General features: G+C 43.3%; 1 protein-coding gene across 7 annotated transcripts in view; it reads right to left on the minus strand.

The window, feature by feature from the left end:
* KANK1 (KN motif and ankyrin repeat domains 1) overlaps positions 1-22,759 on the minus strand; it is an 835,542-nt gene that overhangs the window by 13,254 nt on the left and 799,529 nt on the right. For all 7 annotated transcript variants that reach the window (XM_078675726.1, XM_078675725.1, XM_078675727.1 and 4 more), the window contains one exon: positions 11,988-12,086. In XM_078675726.1, coding sequence (XP_078531852.1) covers positions 11,988-12,086 — 99 coding nt within the window. The remainder of the gene's footprint in view (positions 1-11,987; positions 12,087-22,759) is intronic.

Genomic DNA, 22,759 nt, shown 5'->3' on the forward strand with positions numbered 1-22,759 from the left:
TATAGTTAGGTATTTGCATTTACAAAACCTTGAAAATTCAATGAAAAAACCATAGGTTTGAGACCATATATAGTTAGGTGAATATTTTAATCATACAAAACCAATGAAATTCCATATATAGTTAGTTGCACTAACTATATATTTCGCGCACCCGCAATCCACTGCTGATGATGTCACATATTACATCATTCATGACATGGTCAGTGACATCACTGATGACATCACTGATGACATCATCCAGTGACTGTGTGTTTCTGTAAAGTTTAAATATGTTTTACATATTGAAGAATGAGTGGATGTATAAGTGTCTGGATGAAGGATTTAGTAGGTGCGTGACTGACTGTATGAGTGAGTGAATAAATGTGTCGTACTAAATGCATGGGTTAGTGACTAAACTGTCTGAATGTGTGCATCAGTATGTCTGTTGTGGTGTAAACTGCTGCATGTGTTGATCATTAGCTATACGAGAGGCTATATGTGTTATTGATTGGTTGCCCAAGTATTTGTATGGGAGATTGAGTTTGTGTGGGGGTGGCTGGGAGGTGTGTGACTCTGTGCATAGATGTGTGAGCAGTTGATTCACTAGGTGTATGAGTTCAAGAGTGCATGTGGAAACAGCTACATGGGCGGTTGACTGTGTGCATGAGTGTATTGATGAGTGAATGGATATCTCAATGCTACATGTCATAGTAAGTACATATGTAAAACACAGTACATGTGAGAGTTGGCATATATAAATAACTGTGCATGAGAGCCAGTGAATGTGTGAGTGGCTGTATGGATCATTGTGAACTTGTATCAGGGATTGTATAAGAGAGTAAATATGTGTTAGTATATGTTTGAATAAGTAAGGTGTGTATAACTGTATAGTTGAGGAAATGGAGGTGAGATTGATTCTTTGCATGACTGACTAGGTGTGTGAGTAACTCCATGGATGTGTGACAGTGTGTGAGTGTCTGTATACACTGAGTGTATCTAAGGTTATATTAGAGTCTGAAGAGGTTCATCGTATTAGCACATGAATGATGTCATCAGTGATGTGATCAATGATGTCATTTGAGATGTGATCAGTGATGTCATCAGTGATGTCATTTGAGATGTCATCAGTGATGTCATCAGTGATGTAATTTGAGATGTCATCAGTGATGTCATCAGTGATGTCACTGACCATGTCACGAATGATGTAATATGTGACATCATCAGCAGTGGATTGCGGGTGCGCGAAATATATAGTTAGTGCAACTAACTATATATGGAATTTCATTGGTTTTGTATGATTAAAATATTCACCTAACTATATATGGTCTCAAACCTATGGTTTTTTCATTGAATTTTCAAGGTTTTGTAAATGCAAATACCTAACTATATATGGTCTCAAACCTATGGTTTTTTCTGTGAATTTCAAAGGTTTTTAGAATGCTAATTCCTAACTATATAAGGCCTGAAACCTATGGTTTTTTCAGTGAATTTGCAAGGTTTTTTAAATGCTAATTCTATTAGCGGATAACGTTTTTATATATTCAAACGTTTTTTTAATGCTAATTCCTAACTATATAAGGCCTGAAACCTATGGTTTTTTCAGTGAATTTCAAAGGTTTTTTAAATGCTAATTCCTAACTACATAAGGCCTGAAACCTATGTTTTTTTTAGTGAATTTGCAAGGTTTTTTAAATACTAATTCCTAACTATATAAGGCCTGAAACCTATGTTTTTTCAGTAAATTTCAAAGGTTTTTTAAATGCTAATTCCTAACTATATAAGGCTTGAAACCTATGTTTTTTTCTTTGAATTTCAAAGGTTTGTTAAATGCTAATTCCATTAGCGGATAACGTTTAAATATATTAATATCCTAGTGGGACCACCTTTGCAGCCCTAAGGGGTCAGGGTGTTTCTACCCTGCCCCCTTTTTGTGTTCTACACGTTTTTTTTCTGCTTTCTTGTGCCTCAGTCTACTACGATCCAAGATGGATGCCAACACTTCCTGGTTAGAAGTGTTGACAGCCAATGAGCATGCAGCTTTCTCGGGAAGGCATGCTCATTGGCTGTCACTGTCTGTCAACACTAGCACAAGATAGATGCCAACACCTCCTGGTTAGAAGTGTTGACAGCCAATGACCATGCAGCTTTCTCGGGAAGGCATGCTGATTGGCTGCCACTGTCTGTCAACACTCAAAACCAGGAAGTGTTGGCAGCCATCTTGTGCCTTGTTAGAACCAAGGCACAAGAAAGCAGTGAAACAAAGGTGTGAAACTCGCAAAGGGGCCAGAGTAGAATCACCCTGACCCCCTAGGCCTGCTCAGGGGGTCCCACAAAGACCCTAAAGGCAATAAAAAAATGATTTTATTTTTTTGTAAAAATCGGGGTACGCGTACCCCGCGACTTAAAAAAAAAAAAAGATAATCTTTTTGCCTTCGGGGTCCTTGTGGGACCCCCTGAGCAGGTCTAGGGGGTCAGGGTGCTTCTACCCTGCCCCCTTTTTGAGTTCTACACGTTTGTTTTTCTGCTTTCCTGTGCCTCAGTCTACCGAGGCACAAGATGGCTGTCAACAGTTTCTGTTTTGGAGTGTTGACAGACATTGGCAGCCAATCAGCATGCAGCTCGTGCACTTGAGGTACGCTTACGGTACGCGTACGTGCGCGTACCGTAAGCGCACCGGTAAGCTCACGGGTAAGCTGCTATAGATATATATATTTTTTTGAACCTTAATTTCTCAAAATCCACTGGACCGCATATCTTGAGACCTAGCAAAGGCACATCGGGCTAACAGTCCCTACAATTTTGCCAAGTTTGGTGGAAATCCATTCAGCCGTTCGGGCTAAAAGTGAGTCCAACCGCCCTATGGAAAATTGCATGGGGAAAACACGTTTTGGGACCCCCCTTTTTTCTCAGCCCCCGCTTGACGAATCCCCCCCCAAACTTTCAGGGAAGGACCGGAGAGTAAATGTGCCATTTTCAGGAAAATTTCAGCCAATTCCGTCCATCAACGCCAAAGTTATTCAACATAGAATTTCGAAAAATCCCATAGGAAAAAAATCCTAACTATATATACCTACTGGCGACCGCCAGTAGGTAATATATATATATATATATATATATATATATATATATATATATATATATATATATATATATAAAGAAATTCTATGGCAAAATGAAACCCCTCATTCTGTTCCTTTTCAAATTAAATGTATTAAGTGTTACCACTTTATTCCAATCAAGATGACTTCAGGTGTGCCATACTTTTGTCATAAGTAAGACTGTTAGCGTTCTAGTTGTTCTTTAGAACACTCTGGGACATTCTGTCATTGGGCTATAGTTGGGCTACATCTGGCTGATATTTGGCCTACATTTGGGCTCTTTTGTCTCTGGTGGCCATCTTGGGAGACTGCATATCAGAATCTTTTTAATGAAATATAAGAGGATTTGAGAAGTCACTCAAAATGTGCCCTAATTTTTCTGTCTTCAGCACTAATCATATTTTCTATGGCAAAATGTACCCCCTCATTTTGTTCCTTTGCAAATTAAATGTTTTAAGTGTTAACACTTTATTCCAATCAAGATGACTTCAGGTGTGCCATACTTTTGTCAAAAGTAAGACTGTTAGCGCTCTAGTTGTTCTTTAGAACACTCTGGGACATTCTGTCATTGGGCTATAGTTGGGCTACATCTGGCTGATATTTGGGCTACATTTGTTTTTTTTTGTCTCTGGTGGCCATCTTTGGGCTACATTGGGCTACATTGGGCTACATTTGGGCTCCAACATATATATAGCCCAATGTAGCCCAATATATATTTTTCAAAGTTAATTTTCGTAAAAACCACTGGAGCATATATCTTGAGACATAGCAAAGGCACATCGGGGTACCAGTCCCTACAATTTTGCCAAGTTTGGTGGAAATCCATTCAGCCGTTCGGGCTAAAAGTGAGTCCAACCACCCTATGGAAAACTCAATGTTAAAAACACGTTTTGGGACCCCACTTTTTTCTCGGCCCCCACTTGACGAAACCCCCCCAAACTTTCAGGGGACGGTCAGAGACAAAATGTGCCATTTTCCTGAAAATTTCAGCCAATTCCGTCCATCAACGCCAAAGTTATTCAACATAGAATTTTGAAAAATCCCATAGGAAAAAAATCCTAACTATATATACCTACTGGCGACCGCCAGTAGGTAATATATATATATATATATATATATATATATATATATATATATATATATATATATATATATATATATATATATATATATATATATATATATATATACGTGTATATATATATATATATATATATATATATATCTATGGAACTGCAGCCTTATACACACCGGAACTGAATAATGCTGTAAGGATTCCCCATTATATCATAAAAGCATACATTAGAAACAGGGAAAAACAACAGCAAAACATGTTTTGAATCTGTTTTAATGCTTAGCAGTCAGAAGAAACTCTCACATAGGACTGAAAGCATATACAGCTCCCAGGCTGCATTGCAGAAACACAGTCTAAAAAGACTGAAAAGCTAACTCATAGCAACAGAGATTAACTGGCACCGTGCCTTTAAGGCAGTCATGACCCCCAGCTTCCCATCATGCCTCAGGGGTGACAGGTCAGTTCTTTGCGGTGACTCAAAAAGCCATGACACAAAGAGTTGACATTACCTCATTAAAACATACAATGATCCTTTGCGGCGGGAGGGTTGCTTATGACTTCGATGAGGATACCCCTGGAAGAGAACTAGCATTACAGGTAAGTAACTAATCCTTCTCTTCCAGGGGATCTTCATCAATAGTCATAAGCACTAGAATAGAATAGCGAGCCTCACCTCATCCACATGCGGGCAAAGGAAACATAACGGTAAATTAACCAATCAGGTCAAATAACGAAGCTTGGATAGATAGATTACTATCCGAACAGATTCCTCAAGGAGGCCTGGCCCACTTGAGTATCAGCCTTGGAATCGGATTCTAGACAATAATGCCTTGTGAAAGTGTGAACTGATCTCCAGGTTGCAGCCTTGCAAATTTCTGACATTGGAACATCATGCAAGAAAGCTACTCTGGCCGCTTTTCCCCTAGTGGGGTGTGCTTTAGGTGCCAACAACAAGGGTTTATGCGCCAACTGGTAAGCCAATTTTATACAGGATACTATCCATCTTGAAATGGATCTTTTGGAGGCTGGGAAACCTGTTCTCATGGCACCATAATCCAGAAACAATTGATCCGATTTCCTTATGCCCTTGGTACCCTCCAGATAGAATTTAAGCACTCTTTTGAGGTCCAAGGAATGTAGCGACCTCTCCGCAGGAGTCGCGGGGTTTGGAAAAAAAGACAGTAGGGAGATTGACTGATTAATATGGAAATCAGATATAACCTTTGGCAAAAAGGCAGGGTGAGCCCTTAACACTACCCTGTTGTGGTGAAACACAGTATAAGGTTCTTTTGCACACAGCGCTTGGATCTCACTTACTCTGCGCGCTGATGTTATCGCTACCAGAAAAGCAGCCTTCCACGTCAGGTGCTGCAAAGAGGCTTTGTGAATGGGCTCAAAAGGAGGACCCATCAATCTAGACAGCACCAGATTCAACTCCCAGGGAGAAGGGTTTCGAACCGGGGGATACACTTTCTTCAACCCCTGTAAGAAATCCTTAACCACCTGCATTTGGAAAAAGGAAGGTTGGCTGAGTGACTTTCTGTATGCCGTAATGGCTGACAAATGAACGCTGATTGAGGCATATTTCAAACCGGCTTTAGCTAAATATAGAAGGTAAGGAAGAATGACGTCTTCCTGCCCCTTCGTAGGGTCAAAATGATTTTCAACACACCATAGGTAGAACATCTTCCACTTAAAAGCGTATGACGCTCTTGTGGAGGGGCTCTTAGCCTCTTTCAGAATATGCATGCAGTCCTGCGGCAGATTCAAGTGTCCGTATTGTAGGTCCTCAGGAGCCATGCTGCAATGTTCAGGGAGGGAAGGCTGGGATGGAGAATCCTCCCGTCCATCTTGGTCAGCAGGTCCGTTATGTACTACAGCCTCCTGTGGGGGAAAACAAATAACTGAAGAAGGTCCGGTTACCACTGCCGTGGCCAGTCTGGAGCTATCAGAATCATCTTCATGTTGGATCTGATGAGCTTGGACACCACCTTCGGGATCAGAGGCAGAGGACGAAAGGCGTAAGCAAATGTCTCTGACCAATCAATCTAAAGCGTATTCCCCCTTGTCCCTGGACGGTGAAATCTGGATGCGAAGGCGTGGCATTTTTTGTCGTCTGCAAACAAATCTATTGATGGACGACCCCACTGTTGGAAAATATCTGCCACCACCTCGTCGTGCAGCACCCAGTCTGGCTGATGTTCGAAGTGCCGACTGAGTGCATCTGCTTTGACATTCTGCTCTCCCGGAAGGTGCACTGCCCCTATGGAGAGGTTCCGAGCCAGAAGCCAGTGCCAGATCGGTTGAGCCTCCAGGTAGAGAGGGCGAGAGAGCGTACCACCCTGTTTGTTTAGATAATACATGGTGGTCGTGTTGTCTGTTTGGAGCAGGACCGAGTTGGACATGATCGAAGGCAAAAAAGCTTTCAGAGCAAGATGGACTGCTCGTAGCTCAAACATGTTTATGTGGTAGGACTGTTCTTTTGTGGACCAACGGCCCTGCATTTGAAGGCACCCAATGTGTGCCCCCCATCCTTGCAGAGATGCATCCGTTATCAGCGATTGCACTGGAACTGGTTGATGGAAAGGGACTCCGACCAACAGATTATGCGGCCGAGTCCACCACTTGATGGAGGATTTTGCTGCTTGGGGAAGCACAATTTGAGCCTCCCAGCGTCCCGTTGTTTGGTCCCACTTGTCTTCTAGATCTTGTTGCAATGGTCGCATTCTCAGCCTGGCATTGGGGATGAGAAATATGCAGGAGGCCATCGACCCCAGCAGAGATGCCACTTGACGGACTGCTGGGCGATCTGTCTGAAGCAGAGCCTTGCACTTCGGCTGCATTGAAGAAAGTCTCTCCTCTGAAGGAAACGCTCTTCCTTTGTTTGTATCCAGAGTCGATCCCAGATAGTGGCGCGTCTGGGTGGGCTGTTGTACAGACTTCTCCATGTTGACATTAAGACCCAGTTTGAGTAGTTGCTGTAGACAGACTTGGAAATCGCTCCTTACTTGTTGAGGAGATGGCCCTTTGAGGAGCCAATCGTCTAAGTAAGGGTAGACGAACAGACCTCTTCTGTGTAGGGCGGCCGCTACCACTGCCATGTACTTGGTAAAGACTCGTGGGGCAGATTTCAGCCCGAAGGATAAGACCTTTTATTGATAGTGCTTGTCTCCGACCACAAACCGCAGATACTTGCGATGACGTGGAGAAATGGGTATATGGAAGTACGCATCTTGGAGGTCCACTGAACACATCCAATCTCCTGCTTGCAGATGTGGACATATTTGATGAAGGGCCAACATGAGAAACTTCTCCTTCATGATGAGTCTGTTCAGCAGGCGAAGGTCCAGGATAGGTCTGAACCTGTGCTCCTGGTCTTTTTTTGGGCACAAGAAAGTACCTGGAGTAGACTCCCTTCCCTTGCTGCGCGGAAGGAACCTCTTTTATGGCCTTTTTTCGCAGAAGGGTTGCCACTTCCTACCGGAGCAACTTTAGTTGGGGAGGACAATATCTTTTTGGAGGAATGCCCTTTGGAAGAACACGAAAACGTAGTGCGTATCCATTGCGCAGTATATTGAGCACCCAACGATCTTTTGTGATGCTGCACCACTCTGCCAGATGATATGAAGCACTTCCTCCCACTGGAGTGGGCACCGGCGCCAGAGGAAGCTCCTGCTCATGGCTTCCCTGCCGCTCTGGCCGTGGTAGAGGACTGCTGCTGGTGACCACCTCTACCTCGGTTTGATTTACGGCCCTGATACTGCGACTTGCCTTGGTTTTTTCCTTGGGACCATTGAGGGGTTTGAACCCTCTGCTGGTACCCCTTGCGCTGGTTGGGCCTGTATCGACGCTTTAACTCTTTCTTCTTCTCCAAGCCAACGGCTTTGAGGGTATCGAGTTCCGCCCTCATCCTGCCCATTCCCTCATCTGTATGGGTGCCAAACAGAGAGGAGCCGGAAAACGGGAGATTTAAGATTCTCTGCTGCGCATACGGCTTGAGTGTTGTCAGTCTCAACCAGGAGGATCTCCTGGCGCAAACTCCATGGGCATATAAATGCACCAATAGTATAGCGCCGTCCGCTGCCGTGCTGATCACTTGGTTGGCAACAAGCGACCCCTCGCTGATGATCTCTTCAAAGTCCTTTTGAACCTCTTTTGGCAGCTTCTCTTTAAAGCGGTCCAAGGAGTCCCACAAGGCCTCGTCATAGCGACCTAATAAGGCTGCAGCACTGGAGACTTTTAATGATGAAGCTGCCGAGCCGCAAACCTTACGTCCCTAAGAGTCCTGGGACCTACTTTCTTTATCGGGGGGGAACCGATGAAGACGCAGCCACAGCATAAGTTTTCCTCACTGCCGCAATGATAACTGAGTCCGCAGGCAGACCTGTCTTCAAGAAGACAGGGTCTGTGGAGGCTGGCTTGTATTGTTTCTGAATTGGAGCCGGTGCGGCCGTGATCGTAGCTGCCATCAGGAAAATGTCCATCACCGGTTCCAGAAGCCCAGGAATCAAGGGAAGTAATGGACGAGACGCTGCTCTCTGATGCAGAGTCTCACAGATCACCTGAGGGGTAGACATCTCAATGTTCAGCTTCTGAGCCCCTCTCTGAAGCACATCATGGTAGGTGTTGATGTCATCTATCGCAGACACTCTCTACAAAGGGCTGTCCGATAGGGTAGGGGAATAATCCCTCTTTGATGATCGGGTGGAAGAAGAAGACCACAACGGTGTCCTTCTCCTTCTGCGATGGGAACTATGTCTTCGTTCCCGTGACCTGCCCGTGCGCTCCTCACGTCTGGGAGAACGCGATCTGTCCACTTCCTGCTCCAATCTTTGTAAAGGTGACCTATGGAGGGGACTGGCGTATTCTTGCATTCTCTGTGCTCTGTGTTGCTCCTGTATCCTTATTCCAGTGATGCAGGGGGAGGAGCCATCTTGGAGACAAGTGCACAGCAGGGGAAGCCTCCCTGTGCTGTGATTGAGATCTATGAGTAGGTCTGCTGGAATGTCTTTCTGGAGAGGCAGATCTCGTGGAAGGACGTCTGGAGGAATGAGAGGAAGAATGGCATGACGCGGATTCTGTTTCCAGAACCACCGATCCTTCTCTAGACCTCACTGAGGTAGGCCTTGACGTCGGGCGTGCACCTCTCTACGTCGATCCGGACCTCCTTCTCGACATCTATCTCCGTTGTTGGATCCGGTCTCGACAACGCTTCTCTACTTCTCGATGCGAATCCCTTGCAGACGACGCCTGAACATCCCTTTGTTTCGACGTCGAACGTCGATGAGCCGACGACGGCGGAGGGGTTTTGCTCTTCGACGCCGAACGTCGTCGTGCAGAAACAGATGAAGGGGCTCTGTACCTCGACGCTGAACGTCGTCGAGACGACGGCGGAGGGCTGACGATCCTCAATGCCGATCGCCATCAAGACGGCAGCGGCGGACTCCTGCCCCTCTACGTCGATGGACTGACGACGACGGAGGGGAACCTGCCCACGACGCCGAATGTCGTGCTGACGACGGCGGGGGACTTCTACTCCTAGACGTCGATTGTCGCCGGGTTGACGACGGCGGAGGATCACGATTCTTCGACGTCGACGACGTACCTGAATGGCGAGGTCTTCTTGATGGCGAGCCCGCCGCAGATGGTCTTTTTTTTGGACAAATGACCTACCGGTGGTAGATTTTTCAGCGCCGAGCCAGACGCTGAAGTAGAAGGGTGAGGGATCTTGCTTCTGGATGGGGATCTAGCCCTCTTGGAGCCCTTCTTCACCGGTGACCTGCCTCTGGAAGACTTTTCTGCCAGTCCATAAAGACGGATTCTTTCTCTGTCCTTTAAAGTCCTTTTGGACAGGGTCTGGCAATGAGGACAAGTCTTAGGGTCATGGTCCTTAGGCAAACAAAGAATACAGACCTCATGAGAGTCTGACCTGGCCTTCTTTTTACCACAAGAAGGGCAGGGGTCAAAAAGGGATGGCATTTTGAGTGGAAAAAATGCCCAAAACTGTCAAAAAGACAGAACCTTACTTCAGAAGATGGAAGACGTCGAATAAGTCAAACGTTTTAAAAAAAGTGAAGATTATTCCTGACTAAAATCAGAAAGAAGTGGAGCTGTGTAACCAGGATCCTTCCTGAAGGAGCCGGAAAGAACTGACCTAACTGTCACCCCTGAGGCATGATGGGAAGCTGGGGGTCATGACTGCCTTAAAGGCACGGTGCCAGTTTATCTCTATGTTGCTTCGAGTTAGCTTTTCAGTCTTTTTAGACTGTGTTTCTGCAATGCAGCCTGGGAGCTGTATATGCTTTCAGTCCTATGTGAGAGTTTCTTCTGACTGCTAAGCATTTAAATAGATTCAAAACATGTTTTGCTATTGTTTTTCCGTTTCTAATGTTTGCTTTTATGATATATTGGGGAGTTCGTGCAGCATTATTCAGATCTGGTGTGTATAAGGCTGCAGTTGAGATAGATATGGGGCACATATAGGATTGTGTTTCCGGGGTCCCGCGCATGGGCGGGAATATTCCATTTCCTTTTGAGTATTGATGAGGATCCTCTGGAAGAGAATCTGCTCTTTCACAAGGAGCATATCAGCAAACAAAGTAGTTTTGCTCAGTGCCAGGAACTACTGTGACAGTATGTGCTTTTTGAGACCAAAAACAATTTTTGCTTTTGCAAATGTTTGTAATAATGGTGAGGGCCCGGCAGCTCCCACACCAATAAGGTTTTACAAAAACCATACCAAAACAAGTCACACACTGACAAAACTAAAAAGCTGACATCAATTTCAGACCTACTGGCTTTGCCAATGTTTGTTTATTTTTGTTTCCTTTAATCTTATTGAAACTGGTTACACTGATTTTCCATTATGAATATTTTTGGAAAATAGTAGCATGCATCAACACGTGCCTAAATGATGCTGCAAAAACTAAAATTGAAAGCAAAGATCTCATCAATCTTGCTTTCAAGCTTCTGCAAATATTTGCATCAAATCAGACAGCATTCTGGGAGCATTATACGTAGCCTCATATTGCTAAACTTTGAAAAATGGTGTACAGTTTTATATACTGAGACCACTGTCAGTAGTGCAGTCAGAGCTTACAACATTTACTTAGCGCGCTCACCCTAATAATAAAGGCTTTCAATTAATGAACCATAAATACAAGTTTGAACAGCATTAACATATGGACAAACATTTTACCTTCACTGCAAACAGTACTCTTCCCTGATCCATAATGTGATACTGCAAACTGGCAGCCAAAGGGTTTGTGCTGCAGGGTTGGGCCTACTTGTCCTAAAGACAAAATACACATGAAAACGTTTTGCCCTTTACCCCAAACAATATGTCCTGGGCGCGGGGCTATAGGAATTTCACATCCCTGATGATGTAAATTACCTTTAAGACAGCTATAGTGACAATAGTTTAAGGCCTAAGAAACTATGTGGCCATCAAAGCTACAGAGCAACCAAATCCCTGAGGGTAGAAAAATGAGGAGCAGTAAGTAGAACAGCTTAGCTGGTTGTTTATGTAGAAATAAGAAATGTGTTCCTTGAGTGTAATAATAGTTTTGCATGTTATCTGTTCCAAAACCACATACTGCACATACAATTTAATGGCTGGGCTGGAGCAAATTTTAAATTGTTGAGGTCTATAATAAAGTCTGATATTATGCAGACCATAATTCCACAACGCAGCACTCTCTTGGTATTATGATAACCAGGCGCTTTGCTTTTTTACTGACCTACTGCCCAATAATCCTATGTTATCTGAGCTCTTTATGGGAACAAGGAAACATATTCATACAATAAACAATGTTTAAATGAGAAAGAAATCTTACCGGCGACTGCGGCTTGGAAAAATTCACATGAGCGTACAGAAGTACTGCTATGTCCTTGTGTCCAGCATCCAATGCTATAGACAATGCTGTACTCCCGTCCTACAAACAAACAAGAGCATGTCGTGAAAAAGTTAAAGGCATCTATGAAACCAAAGGAATCCAAGATTTCTTGGGTAATCAGTCAAAGTATTACCACAATGCTGGCACTCCACTATCTGGCAAAATCCCTCAAACCAAGGGTGCAGTCTGAAATGTCTATTACACCTATATGGATTACGAAGATGCAAGATAACATTCATTTAAACTTATGAAAAAACACAAGATATTTTTCTTGGAAAATTATATCAGGATATGATTACATTTTTGCACACCTAATTTAAAGTTAGGTGTGGAGCAACTGCCATCTGTGGGAATATACTTTGCAAGTTCAGATTCATCAAATCGGGATCTGTGCATGCTACGCTTTTAAGACAGAATTTGCGCTGGACCTTCAAGAAGCTCTTACCTCTAAATCACATCTAAGCGTCAGGCTTTATTACTTCTCTGAAAGGGGTTGCAAAGGACAGTTCTTGAGTTTTATCTTGAATTTGACCATGCTGTTTTTTATTTTTTTATGGTAGTTAGAAGGTTGTTCCATCACCAAACTCCAAGATGCCTCAATCTGCACAGCCTGATTGTAATCATATGGTTGAGCGTTATTGGTACAGTACTGCAGTGGAGTTCATCCCAATAACAGGTTGTTTGTATTCCATCACAGCAAAGAGCGATGAGTGTGGCTGTCTATCAACACTAGATCCTCTAATTAAGCCTGTGACCGAGACGAGTCGTGCTAGATATTCCGGAAGCGGACACATGTGCAACTGTGCATGTGGCACTATGGCGATGCCAGATGCCATCACACCCAATAGACGCATGATCATTCCGACTGTTAACTGTTGATTGGGTTGGAAATGTGGTATTCGCGTTTGAAAATTCTGTATAGGCTAATCTCAGTTGTGTATTTAGGATAGCCACCAGAGACGGGTAAATCTGTAAAAGCTGAAGAGGAGATATTTGGAAATTGATGGTGAAGCCTAGCTCATGGAGCTGGTTTATGGTATTTTTAGTGTTTTTGACACAGAGGAAGAGTGCTGGCTTTGATAAGCTAATCGACGAGATATGGGAAAACATGGATGTTTTTTCCGCGTACATGTGCTGCTACCACAGCTAGGCATTTGATGAATTCTCGAGGTGCAGTAGTTACTCCAAATGGGAGGACTTTGAATTGGTAATGTTTGCCTGCTATCACAAACCGTAGGTATTTGCGATGTGCCGGATGTATTGGAATGTTAATGTAGGCGTCCTTTAAGTCTAGGGCTGACAAAGTCGCCTTGCTGTAAAAGTGGGATCACATCCTGGAGAATGACCATATGGAAATGCTCTGACAGGATATAATGATTTAATGTCCGTAGATCTAAGATTGGTCTCAAAGATCTGCCCTTGTTGGGGATTAGGAAGTACAGGGAGTATACTCCTGACCCTGATGTTGTAGGGGACGGGTTCTATAGCTCCTTTGAGTAAAATAGCTTGAACATCCTGTGAGTAATGTTTGGTGTTCGAGAGACAGCCTGTGAGTGTGAGATGGAATGTTTGGAGGTGTGGCGATGAGCTCCTGACAATAACCATGTTGGATAATGCCCAACACCCACTGATCCAATATTATGGATTGCCAAGTATGGAGAAACCTTTGTGGAAAGGGTTTCAAAGAGGAAATCTTCCTCTATAGGCTCCTTATGAAGTGGTACCTGATAAGTTGAAGTCCTGCCAGTAAGCTCCTGATAAGAGGTGGTGTCATCAGGAGGAAATGGCCTAGCAGGGTACAAGATGTGATCAGTGTCCCTTGTAGGGTCAATGTCGTAGGCCAACCAAGTATCAGGGGTCTGCCGTGTATCAAATAGATCTCCAGTCCAATGCCCACCTGAGAAGGAATGTGGGGACCCCTGAGGAGTGATGTTTAATAGATCACCCCGAGACTGAGGGTGAAGGTGAACGTGGTGGGGGAAGAAAGGGTAGTGGGGCGAGAAGATGGCGTAGAAAGGTGCAAGAGACCGGTGGCCTGGTCAGTCTTCTTAGGTTGCACCAGCAGATCAATTACCTCTCCAAAGGAGAGTTGCCGCTTGGACAGAGGTGGTGCAGAAACCACAGTTTTGGCCAGAATACACCTAACGTGAGGCTGTATTTGGATTTGCCTCTGGCGGGCATCCAGTTTCTTCTGCATCTAGGGGGGGGGGGGATTCGTTCCACTGGAGTACCAGGGTCAGAACTCCGTGCCGGACTCGAAATATTAAGAGCCAAGATGAATTTCTATTTCAGGGCCGCAGTGGTCAGTGCAGAAGGTGGAGCTAGTCACCTGGGCACCGAAATGGACAGCTTTAACTGAAGTTTCAGGGCCGAGCCCAGGCAGAGATTAAAGGAGTGAATGGTCAGTAAGATTCTGATCTTATTATTCTAAAACAGTTTTGTATTAAAAAATATAGAAGCGTTACTTAAGTACCATTCATTACAATAGGGCTAATACCCTGCACAGCAGGATATTAACTCTACTGTGCATGGTATTAGCCCTATTGTAATGACAGCTCTCAGGTAGAAAACTTATATACAACTTATATACATCTCTATAGGTTTCTGGATATTGGAGAGATACCTCCAAAGGTGAGCGAGCCATAGCCTGAACAGTATTGCTGTCAATGGTGAGCTCGCAAACAATGCTAAATATATCTATACGAATGAAGGGATCAGTCATCAGTACTGGAATAATGTCAGTCAAAAAGACAGCTTACTGGCACGGATGGTGTGCATCAGACTCAATTGCTGAATGTCCCATGTGCACGTCAGATGTAAAAATGTATTTCTTTGTTGATGGTGGATTCTGTTCAGTGGCTGATATCTTGTTGACATAGGGGTTTGTGCTGCTGACTGGCCCTTCGTGGACAGTGGGCTCTGAGCTCAACATCCATTGATTCCTTGTCATGGGTTGATCCTTCATTGATGGCTGCGGTTTCGAGCTCTCAGCTGGTAATTTGCTGATGTGAAGACATTCATTTTGGTATGCGTCATCTGCACCATTGAAAATTTCACCAACAGCAAAGCTGTTGTATGTACAAATTTAGACAGGTGTCATCGGCATATCCCCCTGCGACCAATTTAATTTCATTGACTGACCTGCACATTTCCTTGGGTTTTCAGACTGGGAATTGAGGGGAGAGAAGGGAAGCGGCCATTTTATCAGTCTTCTTAGTGAGCTCTGTCAGACCTGGAAGGTCGTCTGGATGGCGTGATTCTCTTTAGTCCAGAAGAGGAAGGCTGCCCAGGAGACTGAACCTTTCTAGCAAGCTCAGTGAGTTGCTTCATAGAGAATGTTTAAGACTCTCCCTAATCATCTCTGGCTGGTTCAAAGTCCAATTTTGTCTTCCTCTAAGGGACTGAGCTGGAAGGAGCTGAGATGTTCTCTAACAAAGTGAGTGCTACCAGCCAGTCACAATCTTGTGTTCTTCTTAGGAAGTATTAGATAAATATCACATTTCTTTGGGTCATTATCAGGATGAAGACAAGCTATACAAAGCCTGTGCCCGTTCTTTGCATATGTTTGTCTTTTAAACCCTTTTTGAAAAGCAACTTATTTTCCTGCTTCTTCATTGTCTTTCTTTTACAAAAAAATCATTGAATACCACAGAGAAAAATGGAATTACATGCTCCATCTCGAAATTTGTTGAGTATTCTGCTAAAAATACTGCAAAACTGTAAATATTGGAGCAGGGTTCCATAGGATTCTCTCTCACTTACAAGAGATAGAAAATGTGGCAGTTGGAGCTTACGGTGAGCAGTAAAGGGCACTGTCTCTCCACCTCACTGGTCAGAGTTTTGGACAAATAACAGCAGATTATACGTGGTCTACAATAATGTTTAAAATTCATGAATGCAGATGAATGAATGACTGCTGTTTAACATTAACATGCAGATAATCCCAAGCCCAGAGATGGGGAAGTATTGAAGCAAGTGAATCTATGAAAGATTCAATGCGGGAGAGTATTTACGCAGACAGGGTAACAAAGGCAGGTTGCAGCTAAGCAGCTCTCCAACAAATTCATGTCTGAAGAATGTTAAGACATTTGCCTGCTACAAAATTTGTGAATCTTTGGGTCAAGTTTTAGGTGGGGCAATCAGGGGTCAGGCCTTGTGAGTTGCAGGTACTAGAAAACTGAGCAGTCATTTACTCTACAACCTCTTCCTAGAAAGACTATTGCCCAGATGATGTACCACTAATGTAATTAACACCCTGTGATGTATTCCTATAGGTTCTGTATCGATCCCCCTATTCCTGACCCTATTCTGGTTAACAAACTAACAAGTTAACTAGCAGCCATCCCATGAGGCAGAAAACCCCCATGATGCAGGAACCGTTATCTGATAAAGCCACACTACGGCACAGGAGCGTGTTATCTGATTAGGTCATAACGCTTGCCATCTAATTAGACAAGCGATATTCCTCCAGCCCCTGATAAGGCATACGGAGTTCTCAAAACAAATCAAACCTATGACACCTTGGGAAAAACCCTGCGGCCATTGTTTTGATTTCACGGAGAACTTCAGCAAAAGAATGTGCTAACGACCTGGTCGTATGACATCCTTATTGACGTATCTATGTCCATCCTTACGTCAATCTCGGCACCTTAAAGGTATAAATATTACCAATATTGCCCTATGCAAACACACGCGGTGGTGACGAGATCGGAGCAGCCAGACTTGCCGAAGCCCAGAGCAGAGCAGACCCCGCTGGCGCAGCCCCGCCTTTCCTGACGCACTGAGAACGAGACGCTGCTTTCTCCTGCCGAGAAATCCAGCTCCGGCGCTTCCGGGTAGCCCTCGCAGGCAGCCTGGAATATCGAGACCAGAGACGAGAGATACCATCCCTCATCCATCCTAGATTCCAGGTACAGAACTGAATAACCCCTCACAGAGAATTCTTTAGTCAGTCACTTGGCAAAACAAACTTAACTTAAACTGTAACTTTCTATTCCCGCCCACGCATTAGACTTAGATCAGGTACACGGGGTAGGCGTAGTTAGAAACACCAGTTGAGTACGATTAGTCAAATGTATATGTGTATGTATATATTTTATTCATTTTAAACCTTCATATGGCTTAGAAACCATATCAATGTTTTTACAGTATTATTTTATACTTCTGCTCTTAATGTATGCACTTTACTTAACCATAAGTATTGCAATAATATCGATCCATTTCTCTTGTACGAGAAAAGAGACTGATCAATAAATAACATCTTTTATTGAACACGCCCGTCTCTTCCTTTTCTCTACAATCTGATGAGACTAAGAATGCACGTACTGACTGAGTAAAATAAATTGCCTTTTGTTTTCACACGACTCTCGAGATACACTCTTGATTAGGGGAGAGCAAAGTTGTCATGTTCTATGGTTGTCAGAAACTAAATCCCTTCTTGTCTATCCAGGGAGGTTCAACTCCTCCTTGCCTATTCGAGAAAGTTTCTAGTGAACTCTGAGCTAGCTGGCAAACCCAAAACTTTAAGTCTAATATCGACAGTAGTAGACCTAGTTAACGTCTGGTCTAGGCCTATACTATTGAAGGTACTATTCCAATGAGCAGAGCCTATTGGGATAATAGGAACTACACTACATGGCGCCCAACGCGTTTGGAAGGGCGATAAGATTAACGTAAGACATTTAGAGTAACTCAGTCGTGCTTTCTCACTCAGACCCCTTTTCCCATAATACTCCAAAGACGTCTGGAGTGGGTGAAAGGTAATATCCGCCAAACCTCGCAGGAGGAAACTCCTATGTATGGTACTTGGTTTAGTCAACGTTGAAGGATAAACCGTTCCAAAATATTGTGCATCTAATCTTTGTTTCCATAAGAAACCTGATCTGCAAACAAACAAAATAACCTTCTGGACAGTACAATGTCAGACAGTGAAGGAGAAAGAGAGGCAGTTAGATTAGCAACTGAACTCGCAGCAGCTGATGCTGCACTGCTAGACGCAGACCAGGATATAATACTCATCCCGGTCATTAAAAGGAAATCTATAACCTTAAAACTTATAGAAAATGGACTGACACCTAGAGGTGGTACAGTCATATTCGTAATTGAGGCACACGAATATCGGCAGACAGAGGTATACTATTCATGGATACATTTTCCAGCAGCAAATGCTGTAACAAAGTACTTCCACTATTACAAAACAGAGGAACCTCCTGGAGAGTACACTCCTTTCGAGGAGGTGGAAGTACCACTTAAATTTCAAGAGCATTTGCTCTTATTTAATGGCGCCCTAAAACATAATAATCACATCACCAGGCTCGGTCCTTTAGGTAGACCAGGAGCAACGTGGCCGGTCCTAGCCGGATACACACCACATCCAGACATCAATGGGATGTCTGCAGCAGAGCTGTTAACACAGTTGAAACAATTAATAAAATTACATAGACAATTAGTCCAATATGTGATGCGGACTTCAACAATTCAACCAGCAATTAAAATTCCACAGCTGACCCCTCATCAGGGGAACACAAATAAAATTACACCACAGAACATACAATCCTGCCTAGGTAAAGTACCAGCTAAACGGGAACAAATACCATTCTGGTTAGCACAAAAAATCACCCAAATAGAGGCTGTGTTTCCAGACACCACCCCGTTAGAAAAACACAGGATTCTGACTATCTTGTCTTCCAATGGGAATCGCACCACACATTGAGGACTGTGACGCTTGGGGTACAGTCTTTGCTTCCATCTACACAAAAACGCACGGTGTTCCATCCATTTCGGTAATACCAGAGGTGCTAAAACAAATTCAAGACGAATATGGTGCAGAGCCTGCTTTAACTCTTGGTATGAAATTACTAAAAGACTTCAAGCAGGTCTCGGCTATATTATTAGCCAATATAAAGGGAGAAGCAGCAAACGTGGCGATCCGCCAGAGGTTAAAGGAGACAGATATAGCAGACCAACCAGCTGAAATTGCCAGAATTATAGAAAAATCTTATGAGGAACTAGGTAGAGATAGTTTAGGTGGAATACCAGTAAAACCACAACTGATTGAAAGTCCTGAAAATTTTTTTTTTAATAATAATTCAACATCACAAAAAAAGAGCTGGGATGGAAACAAACAATCCAATCCTAAAGAAAAGAAATTCCAGTCCAGAGGAAGGTCTCTTAGGCGAAGAGAAAAATCTCCGAACCAAAGACACAGGTCACCCCAGAGTGACCCCTCTGGGAAAAGATATAACCTTAGAAATAGGGATAATATAAAGAAGCCTGATAGATATCAAGACATTGATACACGTCCCTCTCAATCTTTTCAGACTTCCTCGCAGAAATCGGAAAGAAGAGGACGATCAGAACAAAGAGAAGAGCACGCCAAGTCCAAAGACAAGGAACCTGCTCAGCTAAAAAAGAAATTACAATTTCCAAAAAAGAAGGTAGCCAGTATCAAGGTAGTTAACAATGCCGAGAATACTGAGGACACAACTGAAAAACGGAGAATGGGCTCAGACAATGCTAGACAGTGCAGCAGAAGTGAGCATAGCTCGCAAAGTCCTTATGAATCATCTGGAGACAGTGGACACGAATGAATATCTTCAAGTGGAAACTGCAGACACCAGAGTTAGCAAACCTCACAAAATATATGAAATAACTTTACGTATAGAGGGGGAAAAGACTAGAAAAATAAGGGGACTATTTTGGGATAATCTCTCCAAGGGCTATGACATCCTTCTAGCTGAAAAAGACTGGCCACCAGAGTTATGCCTGCCTTCTCAAATCACATCCCAATTCCTAAAAAATACACACTTGCTAGAAAGTGGGCAGTAGCCCTAGCTCCTGCTTTATATAAAAATCATGTAGGATGGGATGAGGACTCTCCTCCTCACAAAATCCAGTTAAAAACACAACCTACTGCACAGAGGCAGTACCCAATTAAGCAAGAAGCTAAGAAACAGGTAAAAGAAATCCTAGATCAGCTAGAATACCAGGGGGTGATTGAAACTTGCACCTCACAAATGAACAACCCTTTGTTTCCGGTCTCCAAACCAGACAATTCATATCGTCTAGTTTTGGATTACCGACACCTTAACTCATGTTGCAAAACTTTTGCAGTGCAAAACTCGCATAGTGCTGCACTAATGAATAACATAGTGCGCAAAACATACAAAACAACATTAGACATCTCTAATGGATTCTTTTGTCAAAACATAGCACCAGAGAGCAGATATTTGTCTGCGTTCTCAATAAATGGCACTCAAAAACAATTCTGTCGGTTAGCCCGGGAGTATTCTCAGCAAGAGTAACAGAATTACTACAAATATATGATGACGAAGCATTATCGTATGTCGACGACATATACTTAACAGATAATGACTTGGAGACTCACTTGAAGAGAGTGAACACCATAATACTTGGGTTCGCAGCAGAGGGTTACAAATTCAACTTTAAAAAATCCAGAATTGCCCATCTGACAGTCCTGTTCTTAGGATATGAATTATCAAGTGAAGGCAAAAGCCTGGCTGACAATTTCCTAGAGAAATGTGCCGTACTCCAAGCACCTAGAACACTAAAAAACCTACAGTCAATTCTAGGCTTCCTAAATTTCGGAAGAACATACATTGCAAATTACGCAGAAGGGTCAAACCCCTTTATGATCTAATAAAACTAGATTTTAAAAGAACCAATTGGACTCAAATACACACAGAAATTCTGAGATCCTTACAAACAGACATGTTAATTAAAACAAAATTAGAAACACGTGATAACACACGCAATCTTGTGATTCGAGTCATCCCAGGAAGATGCGGATTCACATACCTGACCTCTAATGAGGGCGAAAAGGTACCAATTGCATTCAAATCACACTTGTACACAGAAGCTGAACAGAAATTCAGCATTAAGGAAAACATTGTTCATGCAGTTCAAACCGCAATAGCTAGAGAAAAAGATCAAGCGGACGGTAGACATATCACAGTCAGAACAGCAGAATCGGCCTTTGAGGCATTAACAACCCCGGGTAATTTACCAACAACAACATTGGATCCAGAATGGATACAATGGGTGAATTCCATTACAACGGACAAACTATACTACTACTTTGATCCAGAACTAGAAGAACTAAGAAATCTAGAATATGAAAGAACATTCCCTCTGCCAATCGACATTCTGCCCTTACGACAATACGCTTGTGTAATCTATACAGACGGACATGCTCAACCCTCCGTTTGGGGAGAACAAGCATACAACCCAACATGTGAGATTACAAAAGAAGTGTGGCGCGGAGGTAAACTAAGACCTCTATTAACAAAAACACACTCAGTAGAAACTAATTCAGAACAACAAACTGAAATAATAGCATTGAAAATGGCGCTAGATAATGCGGATCGCGAATTCCAGACACTTAAAGTGTCCGATTCATATTACTGCGTCAAATCATATAACAAGGATTTGCAGACATGGATTCAAAACGGTTACAAAGATGACACAGATGCAACAATAAAGCAGAAACTGCTCTGGGAACAAACAGCTCTTTTACAAAAAGAACTACCAAAGACTCACGTGACACACTCACCGAGTCATCAGCGTGATGGCGTTCACGTTGCAGGGAATTCATTGGCTGAGACAGCCACAGCGGTAGCAACTAAATCGGCTTCCGTAGTTCGAAAAAAGCGTACAGTGAAGTATATTGACGGTGAAACAGTGCTGGCAGTGAAAACGTCATCAAAAGGCGACTCCTCAGCGCTACCGATCAACTATCCACTCAATTATACATACATAATCGATGCAAACTCCGTCCCTTTTGCTCGAATCCCTGGAGTGGGGGATAGAGTGATTCCAAACATGGACAGGAGAAACTTGTTATTCGCAGACGCACATATGGGCGAGGGTCTCAGACACCTCAAACTAAAAGATTCTCTGGAAGAATTACAATCAAGGTACTGGTGGCCAGGCATGAGCCTGCATCACACCATGTTTGTAAAAAAGTGCCCCAACTGCAACAGGAATCGCAGTGGTGAGAGAAACGGTGTAATACCGTGTCGTGTCACTCCAGAAAAAATCAACAATAAAAAGCAAGGCTTGCGATTAACATATACAGGCTAGTTTCCACTTATAATGTAGATCACCAGCACTCGGCTGACGTCTGGACTGTTATACAAAGATTTGCAAGTCTAAATGGCATATACGCTAAGAGCATGCTACGTTTGACCATTGTTTCACTCTAGCCCTCCAGCCTGAGGGGAAACATGGCCAAATGAGCATAGCACAGCGGGAATCTTCTCACTTCCTTCCTGAGGGATACGGGATGGTGTAAAGAAAAAACCAAGGCATAAAGCAATCTATAACGGAAAGGATATTAGGTACGGGAGCTGGGTGGGTCAAACATCTAATAAGTGTCCAACGTAGTCTAAATAACCTGCCAAGAAATTCTCTGAAGGGATTCAGTCCGTACGAATTATTATTTGGAACTAGGATGTTAATCTCTGACCTTGACAGTCAGACTTCAGTGGTAAAGGAAAAAAGCTTTGATATCAAAGATCGTTTGGCTATTTTACAGGACTTAAACGAAACAAGAAAAGACCTGAGCAACATAAAGTTGAAACAACAACCACTGAAGAACCACCACCTGTCCCAGCAAGACCTGTCTGGATTCCAAAAATCGGGGATCTAGTCAGAGAAAAGATCGCGGTAAAGAAGGAATTTGGGCTTTCTTA

Source organism: Lissotriton helveticus, chromosome 2_1 (assembly GCF_964261635.1).
Source record: "Lissotriton helveticus chromosome 2_1, aLisHel1.1, whole genome shotgun sequence".
NCBI lineage: Eukaryota > Metazoa > Chordata > Amphibia > Caudata > Salamandridae > Lissotriton > Lissotriton helveticus.